We start from the raw sequence: 10,096 nt of genomic DNA, 5'->3' as shown, positions 1-10,096 counted from the left end.
TTACAGTATATTTGATATAAAAATAAGAAATTGTCCAAAATATGTACTAAAAATATGCTTATGGATCCAAGGTAAGAGTGAATTTACTTTACATTTCAGTCACCCAAAACAAGAGCTTGTGATCTCCTCCGATTACACACAGTGGGAGGGTCCTATGCCAGGAAAGACCGGATCCAACCGCTACAGAACCAGTGAGGATGGGCTACAAAATATATGAAGAGTTAAAGAAGCTCAATAAATCTTCAGTTAATGAATAAAAGGTACTTTCTAATTCAGTTAATGAATAAAAAGTACTTTCTAAAATAAGGGATGCTTTGATAAATAATCTTTGTTTATGTAGCTTTGTTATAAATAAGCTCCCTCACAGGTGAAATGCACATTATTGTTTGAAGCTGGCTAGAATGAAGGATACAATAATCTATGAATAACTGGAACAGACCAGACACAAATATTTCGGCAGTGTAAACTAACCAAGCAAACAAAATTGATATATTTAAATGGTGGAGGAAATATGTAAAAAAGAAATGAAATATTTCTTACATGAACCCTGGCAAAAGTGTTACATCACTGATGATTTTACACATAAAGAAATGCCTTCTCTTTCCAATTTAAGCAGGTAACAGACATTACAAATTTGGGGGCTATGACTAGAAAAGCAGAAAACACAAATTAAAAAAAAATATGCCACAAACAACTCCATATTACCTGAGGATGTCCTAAGTGATGAATCTGAAACTGGCTTGCCATTTTACCAGGATAGCCAGTAGTTGCAAACAAGTTTTCATTAATGGAGGACCACCTAAGAAAAGACAAGAAATAAATTAATATTATCCTACAGATAACTATTGGTTTTCTAAAACATTATTTCTTTTTGCATGAAAACAATAATTTTATAAACCCAAATTTGTTAATATGGTTCTGGGAATTCTAGGAAAGTTGGCTGTAAATAATTTCTCACTCTGTATTTCTTAAGTGCTTATCATGTCCATTTATTAAGCTCCAAAGTTAAACAAGGTTAGTTAGCATAGTCCTTTTTTATAAAGAAAGTGGTAGGACAAAGTGGTAGTAGACACAAACCTGGTATCAGAAAGATACAAAATACTTAATAACACATTTAGAAAACATAATGAATGTTCTTATTGACATTTGTTATAAAATTAGTGATAAATTCACTTTTAAGTTCTTTGGGATGATACAAACACTAGAATATTTAGATATTTAAATGTTTAAGCTTCAAGGCATCCTCAACATTGGAAAACTATGCATTAATGAATCCAAGTGCTAATGAAGCTACAGGGACATACCCAGAATTTAAAAAGTGCAGTGGGGAGATAAAAAAACAAAAGAAAAAAATCTTTGGCAAATATAATGGCTAAATTCTAATTAATATTTTTATGTGTAGCAGATACAACTGCTTGTCCAACAACCATTCTGCCCCTTTTCACGCTATATTCTGGTACAATGTGTCTGACTAGGGAATAACACAAAATTGGTTTAAGACAATGACAGCAATTGCCAATTCCTTTCCTCTTACTTTGGACATTATAGTATGAGGCCATGATGCCCAAAACTCTGGAGGTTACTTTGTGACTTTGAAGCAGCAAGTCCAAAGTTTTGCCATTGAGGATGGCAGAGGGCAAGGTTCTGAATTCTTTTTTTTTAATTATTTTTTAAAGATTTATTTTATTTATACAAGAGCTGGGGTACAGGCTACATATGCGGGAGGGTGAGAGGATTCACCAGAGACAGCAGGGAACAGAACAGGCAGACTGACGAAATACACCCCTGGGCGAGAAAGAAGAGGTCTGCCGTGCCATGTGGGATTCTCACTGGCAGACCGGGATAGAAGAACCCGCGCTGCAGAGGCTGCTGACAACTTCACAGTGCGGCGCTCAACCGCCTGCACCACCAGGGAGGCCCCAAGGTCTGAATTCTTTTTTTTTTAAAAGATTTATTTATTTATACAAGAACCGGGGTACAGGCCAGATGTGTGGGAGGGTGAGAGGATTCAACAGAGACACAGCGGGGAATAGAACAGGCAGACTGACGAAATACATTGCTGAGGGGAGCTGTGGGTGAGACAGGTGAGGTCTGCTGCACCATGTGGGATTCTCGCCGGCTGGCAAGGATTGAACCCACGCTGCAGAGGCTGCGGACAGCTTCACAGAGCGGCGCTCAACCACCTGGGCCACCAGGGAGGCCCCAAGGTCTGAATTCTTGATGACATGGTTGAATTACTCTCTCAAAGTTCTTGTAAAATATCATAGTTGATGGACTTTAAATGTGTATTTGCTCACATTTCTGAAATCAGGATGCATTTTACAGGATGCAATCTATGGAGCTCATACATTCAATTGAATATATTTTTTTCTCAATAGTACATAGATGAACGATGTCCCCATGTTCTACTATAGTTTTACTGAAGGTATATTAGATTTGATGAAATACAACACATAATAAATGTTCTACTGGCTTAAGTTTCTGAATGAAAAAGAACAATGCAGACAAGTATGTTAAGTGAAGTGGGAAAAAAAGTAAGTTGCATATATATATATATCGTGTAATATGTTCTCACAACAATGAAGCTTACATGCATAAACACAGGTCTACCGACATTAACATCTTTATCAGCAGGGAAACATAAGGAATCGTATGTTCCAAATTGTTGGAATGGGATTGGTGTAGTAGTAACATGTTTTGTGTTTCATACATTATTTCAAAGAAATATTGGAAAACAAATCACTGCCTTGTTGAAAACAAAAGATGAAAGCAAAGACTTATTGAAGACAGCCAAACAATCACAAAAATAAACCCAGTGCAAAGGAAAAGACAGGGAAAGTATTTTAGGTGTTGGCACATCCTGAGCAAAGTAATCAAACTCAAAACAACAAATTGAGACTGCAACAAAGATGGTATCTTACCTGAATAAGTAGGCTCGGTCTGTGTGGACGGGCCTCTTATCTTGAGGGTAACTAAAAGATAATATTTTGCATTTTATTGATTAAGTGCTAGACTCAAGTAAAGGAACTAAAAGGGAATTTTCTCCTTAAAGAACAAAATATCCCTTATACTTAAACCTTAATAAAATAGATGAAATATGGTAATGACATAAACATGATTTAGAAACATGACAGAATACCATCTTTCAGTAGGGTCAGTGTCTTTCTTCTTTTTTTTTTTTTTAACATAAGTAGACATTGTTCAGATCACATCCTCCTCTGCAGTGTTCTTTTTGGGTTACTCTCAAAATAAACCTTCAATGCAAGGGTACCCATCTATGTTGTTATATAAAATCCTATACTCTAGTCCTCCCACAGGAAAGATTTGTTTTTGCTCTAGTGAAGCTCAGATGTACCAGGATGGTTCAATGAGTCATTTAAGAACAGTGATTGATATTTGGTAAGTAATAGATAAATATACTAACGAAGTACCTGGATCGAGTAATATCCCAAATTAACCAATCATTCCCTGCGACAGCTCCAACCTTGAAGGTGTTTTTTAAGCACCAGTGTGCTGACATTAATGGCATCTGCTCTGATTCAAGAGATAAAATAGCCTGTTGGGCCAAAAGATCATAAAACCGGATTGTTCCATTCTTCTCTGCAACCATAAGCTGTAAAACAAAAAAGGGAAAATTTAACCACTGAATTCACCAGTCAAATCTGAGAAGTAGACAGAGAATCAAGGTTGTAAGATAAAATAAAAACACTTGCAGATATTACAAACGGGAGATCTGATGCAAAGAAAATAAGAGCACCCTATTATAAAAATCTATCAAATATAAAAAACCTTACAGAAAACTGGGGGAAAAAAAAGAATTATTTGGTACAATTTTAAGAGGTGATATATGGTCACTAGGAAGAGACCAACCTAAAGATTCTTTCTGGAAAGAGGTACCATTAAGTTATGCTGTCTAGAAAGGATAGCTAAGTATTTATTTTTCCAAAAATGATAAATAATAAATTTATATGTTACACATCCTTATACAATATAAGTTTGTTTCCAGAATGGAAGGATGCTAAATAAGGAGGAATTATTTAGAATATGGGCAGTCTTTGGAATTACAAGATTCTTAGTAGAAAAGTTGGAATTTCAAACTATTCTACAATTTAATACTACAAATTTCTATTTAATACTACAAATAACAGCATGAGGTCAATGACAAATATACAACAAAAATAAGCACAGTACTGAGCTTTACATGCTCTATCTTATTTTATCACTCTATGAGGAAACTGCTGTCAATCCCATTTTTGAAAGGAGACTGAAGCACAGAGAGATTAAAGTAAATTGTTCAAGGTTTCCCAGCTAGCCTCTGTCTTCAGGTCTTGACTTCAGGTCTTGAATACAGGTCTGTCAGAGCAGGTGTTCCTACAGGGTTAGAATGTGAAGACTGGAGAGTGGTCTGGTGTGCTGCATAGCTGGGGTAGGAAAAGATTGGAAAAAGGAGAAGACAAAGGAAGACTTACTAGGACCTAGCAAAAGTATCTGAGATTTTGAACCTGACTGTAGAATTCCTGGGATCTTAGCTGTAACTTATGGACTATGTAATATGAAGGGCCAGGTCTATCCGGGACCCAGTCCGAAATAAGCAGGAACAGGAAAGCATGCTGGGTTAAGGGTACAGCATCTATACTGAGACTGCCTAGGTAGGGTCCGGTTCTGCCTTCAGGAGCTACTACTATATGATCTTGAACAAATGACTACTCGGTGACTGGGAATTCATCAGTAAAACTGGGACTGATCCTATCTCATAGAACTGTTGGGGGGGATGGTATGAGTCAATACAAATAAAGCGCTTAGAATTGCTTTAGTACAACTGGTTCTTATCACAGGTTGAAGTCACATTGAAACTCAATTCTAGCAAAATTTTTTCTTGTTGGTATTTACTGTTTCTAGAACTATGCTCAATTGTGATAACAGATTTTTGTTGTTATTGAAAGAGCAGGTAGAGGCTAAAAAAAGTTAACTAAATTGGAACTGCTAGATCTAAAAACGTTATGGGAGATTTTTTTCCTTTCGGGCGTCTCTGAAGCATAAACAGTACTATGTACTAAATTCCACTGGGGAACTATCTTAAGTAGCAGAGAACATAGAGTACTCCAATCAGATTGAGTTCAAATCTGTAACTGTGTGACCTTGGGCAAATAATTACTTAATGTTTTTGTATTTCAGTTTTCTCATTTATAAAATGAATAGAATGCTATCAAGCTCAGTGTGTTTTATGAGAATGAGAAAATACATGTAAAACACTCAGCACATTGTGGGCACTGAGGAATCATTCAACAAACGCTTGCTGTTACACCTCATTTCATTCAGTGGCCTTTTAAACTCTTTTCTCTTAGGGTCAGAGACTGAGATGTCCTCAATCCCAAACTCTGGGCCCATGACATCTTAAACTCTTGCTTCTGTTACTGCTACTTGTTGAGATCTCAGCTCCAACTGTGGTTTATCTGATTTATGAGCTTAGTCTCTGGAGGTCTTCTGATTTTTGTACCTTTACTAACCATTAAAGGCTAGTATTTGTTTTGTGCTTTCTAGATTATGACCTTTTACATTGTTTGTATCTCTTGTTATTTTCATAAGAATTCTATAAAAGAGTAATCATGGATCTGCCTCTCTTTTCTTTGGTGACCTCATTTTTATGAAGACTATGTTTGTATAACAAAACAAAAATTCCAAGTTTGATCTGGTATGGCTGACCAATAAGAATCACTAGAATGTTAAAGTAGTAATAATAGTGTCAAAAATGACAAGTAGCTAAAATTGAGAGCTTATTATGTGTCAGGTCCTTTTTAAAGGACATTACAAGCATTTTCTCATTTAATCTTCATAAGTATCCATTTTGCAAGAGGAGGAAGTGAAGGCAATGGTTGAGAGGGCTTAAGAAATTTGTCAGAGATCACACAGCCAGTGAGTGGTGGAACTGGGATTTAACTCCAGACAGATAACAAACACATCTGTGTCACCTTTTTTATTTTAGGTTTTTGAGTTCAGTAGTAACATGATAAAACTGCCATTTTAAGATTATTCTAATTAAAGTAGACAAGAAGGAGCAAAGGTTTCAGAAACATGCCAGTCTTTTTTTTTTTTTTTTTTATAGAGGCATGTATTTATTTATTTATTTGTTTGTTTGTTTTGTTTGTTTATACATGCACTGGGTACAGTCAGAAGCGCGGGAGGGTGAGAGAATTCACCAGAGCCAGAGCGGGAGGCAGAGCAGGCAGAAGGACCGAAGTACACTGCTGAGGGGAGCAGCGGGCGGCAGGAGAGGTCTGCGCGCCATGTGGGACCCTCCTCCGGTGGCCGGGGAGCAGCCGGGGATCGAACCGGCGCCGCAGAGGCCGCGGGCAGCTTCGCAACCCAGCACTCAACCGCTGCGCCACTGGGGAGGCCCAGAAACATGCCAGTCTTGAGAAACATGCCATGGCTTGGGAAGTTACGTGTGAGAAGAGAAAGGTGACGATGCATCTTAATGACAGAGAAGAATGCACTCAAGTGAAAGTGAAGGAAAAATCAGAAGATCTGGAAAAGTTTGTCTACAGGGAAGGAAGATATCAAAGATGATTTTCAGATTCTGAGTTTATGTGATTAAGAGCAGGACTTCCAAACAGCCAGTAATGGAAACAAACAACTAAAAAAGGGGAGATGGGGGTGAAATTTTAATGATATATATAGGAAAAATAGAAGTTTTAAGTTAAGCATATGGAAGAAAGGGATCTGAAATAGCTATAAATTATTCAGGATAGAGGTAGTAATAATTTTCATTTCTCATTGAGGTCACAGTTTTAAAAAAGGTAGCTTAACGTATTTACACATGACAATATTAACATGTTGACAGAATACCTGATTATACTTGGATTTACTTCTAGGAGGGAGATATCCAGGCATAAAATAAAGATCCAACAGTCCTGAAACAAGTTTTCATGGAATCCCAGGGCTCAGAGGATACATATATAAAGGCATCATGGCTCAGGATTACCTCTTCTATGAAAGCTGTTAGAAGAACTATTAATCCTTGTTTATGTCATCATTCTACTTAAGAAAAAAAATGATTCTAGCATTCTGTGCTGTTTTCTTTCTTTTAAAGTGTGTAACTTACAGACATGGACTTTATTCATTCTTTTACCCTCCATTATAATAAAGGGTACAGTGGAGGAAGAACAATTGACTACAGTAATTGACAAATACATAGTAAAAAAAAAAAACCTGGAAGAGGAGAGGACCAGAATAATGCAGCTTTAAAGATTAGGGTTTGAAATGAGCAGGGCTTCAACAGAGCAGTGATCAACAGCATGAAAAACTGCCTTGGGAGTAAGAATGGAAGAAGAACCTATTGGATGATTAAAAATACCACTGATGACTGCTACTGACAGAGTCGTGGAAATTGAAGGACACTGAAGAGTTAGATCAAGGGATGGGAGAACATGAGTTCAAGTTAACAGGTACAGGCAAACCTCATCTAATCACACTTTTTAAAAACTGAAGGTCTGTGGCAACACTGTGCATAGTCTATTGGCACTATTTTCTGAATAGCACAGCACATTTAAGTGAAAAGAAGACGCATGTCTCTCACTTTAAATCAAAAGCTACAAGTGATTAAGCTGAGTGAGGAAGACAAGTCAAAAGTTGAGACTAGCCAAAAACATCTTCTCAATGAAGTAAGAATTAGGGTGAATTGGAAAGGCGTAGTGTACTTTTAGAAAGCTCTACTCTGAACAGGAATTGAAAACTACTGCAGCTAGGATAAATATGTCTCATGCCACTGGTACTCTGGCACATGCCATGGTTTCTAAGAATGGACTCAACATCTTTTCTGAAAATAACAAATATTGTTATATATTGTCATATGTGGTCTAGGCATGAGGTTTTAGAATGTTATCTATAGAAGGGCAGGAAAAGTATACTCAAAATAAATGTCATTTGTGGATGATGGTTGTCAAATAAAAAACTTGAACTATAGAAAACATTTAAGGTACAGATTCTAGACTATTCCAAATGCATTTGTGTCAATTAAGAGTCTCTGAGGTACAAAAAGTCATTGATTTTCTCCTCTATTTGTGTATGTATTATATACATGTCTTTTCAGCTTGATTGAAAAAAAGCTAAATTATAAATAACCACCTTGAATGTTTCCTCAGGATGCCAGCACACACTCATTCCAGGGGAATGAAGAACAAAATGAGCTGTCTGCATTCCTTCCAGGTTCCAAATCCTAATAAAAGGAGTACAATGTTAAATATTTTTAATATAACACTACTAAAAAATGAGATTTTCATGAATTTATTCACAGCTATTAACCAGAGGTTATATCGTTACTTAAGACTGTCATTTAAAGAAAACAATTATTTTAGGAAGTGTACAAGAGGAAGAATTTAAACTTTACCATACTCAGTGGTAGAAAAAGTTATATTTTCTCTCTAATTTAACATGACAACACCGTAACACAATAATCAGTTTATATACTCTATTTTGTGGGCAAAATCTTTATGTTTCTAGGTCACTAATCAGGTTGCATGCCTACATCAGTAATCATTTCAATTAATAATTTCTACCAGGGGTTATTTAAACACACATGTACACACACATTCAAACAGCTGTGCTTCCATTTTCAAATAACATGAAGAATTTAGAATGAGGTGATGTGAATTTTGGAAGAAAGTAATATTCCACACTTATTCTGCTTTTGGGTTTCCATCCCAAGGCTATTTCTGACCTTATCCCTTTTCTGTTCTGGCACACTCCTCCAATTCTATTTTTCAAAGATTGCCAAGATTGATAGCTACCAAATGAAGGAGTGTTGATGGAACAGGAACTTGGTTCATCCCATGCTAATTCTCCTCAATACTTACAAATCCATAGTAACAGGGACCAAATTATTTATTGACTTGGTTTACCATCTTGGTTTCCTTCCCTTCCCATTAGGGTGGAAATTAAGACTCAGGATCTCAGTAATGGTACTTTGCTGTGAAAAATGTTATCTTCCATCCAGAGTGTTCCTTTTCCAGCTCAGCCACTATTATATTTCACAGCTACAGTGTAGCACAGTGTTGGCATCATAGCAAAGAGAAGTTGGTGAGTGGCTGGCAAAATGCTCAGAAAGTTCTAGTACCTAAGAACTGAATTCATATATTAGAATGCCTTGGATTTTTTCTTCTAGGATTTATAGTATCTCATTAGGGACCATATAATAATTTCAACAAACTTAAGGAATATATCTTTAAAATCTATACAAAATTTATTTCAAAGAAAGTAGACATGTTTATTGACAATGCTACAATTCTGCACCAAACCAAATATTGTCTTCCTTGCAGAAATTACAGGCTCTCTAATTTTAAAGTATCATAGTTGCTCAGACATTAACATAAATGTTTTTCAAAATGATTATCTATTTGACGAAATACTTTAGAGGCATACTTGTTCTCTTGCCAAATCAACTCTCTGTACTATGTAAGGGAGATAATTATAACTGAATTGAAGAGGGGAATCATATTTATCAATGGTTTATGCAATTGTGTTTCCCTTTCCACAATGAAAAAGATTATTAATTATGGCAACTGAGTATTTCATTCTTCTCTATTGCCTTTTACACAATAAAGTGCTGGACTAGCATATACTTATTACCACTATTGAATTTGTCTTGCAGATTCAGCAGTTTCATGAGAGAAAAGTTAAAAGGCTCCAGTATTTTGATCTTATTCTAATGTATACTTGATTTTTGTTTGCTGTTAGATGAATTGAATACATATCAGAATATTTTCATATTTTAAATGAAGGAAACTTAGGAGGTAGAAAATATGGTTATTATATAAAAATAGATCAATTAATGAAATGTATTCCTGTCCAGTGAACCAAATTTTAGTCTAATTTTTAAACAGTATTTTATTTTGAACTGAACCTGACACTTTAAAAAATGGTTTAAATACACGTGGAGGGTGATCCAGATTACTTTATAGGAATAGGATAAAATGATTCATGGTTTATAATTATATGCTTATTAAATAGTTCTCAGTGGTTGCATAATACAAGTACTAAGTATACAAAGTACAAATTGGCTAAAATGAATTCTCTTAACTAAATTAGCTACAGATGGTAG

General features: G+C 35.8%; 1 protein-coding gene across 1 annotated transcript in view; it reads right to left on the bottom strand.

Annotated features, from left to right (window-relative positions):
* Nucleotides 1–88: 88 nt before the first annotated feature.
* The window catches only part of NUP37 (nucleoporin 37), a gene marked incomplete at both ends in the record, with an annotated part of 32,193 nt that continues 22,185 nt past the window's right edge, over nt 89–10,096 (bottom strand). Inside the window, 5 exons of the mRNA XM_084255703.1 lie at nt 89–202; nt 706–799; nt 2,922–2,972; nt 3,432–3,613; nt 8,125–8,215. Coding sequence (XP_084111829.1) covers nt 89–202; nt 706–799; nt 2,922–2,972; nt 3,432–3,613; nt 8,125–8,215 — 532 coding nt within the window. The remainder of the gene's footprint in view (nt 203–705; nt 800–2,921; nt 2,973–3,431; nt 3,614–8,124; nt 8,216–10,096) is intronic.

The sequence above is a fragment of the Talpa europaea genome (assembly GCF_964194135.1).
Source record: "Talpa europaea genome assembly, chromosome: 15".
NCBI lineage: Eukaryota > Metazoa > Chordata > Mammalia > Eulipotyphla > Talpidae > Talpa > Talpa europaea.
Note: the sequence above shows the minus strand (reverse complement) of the source record. Positions and strands in the feature narration are given on the sequence as shown.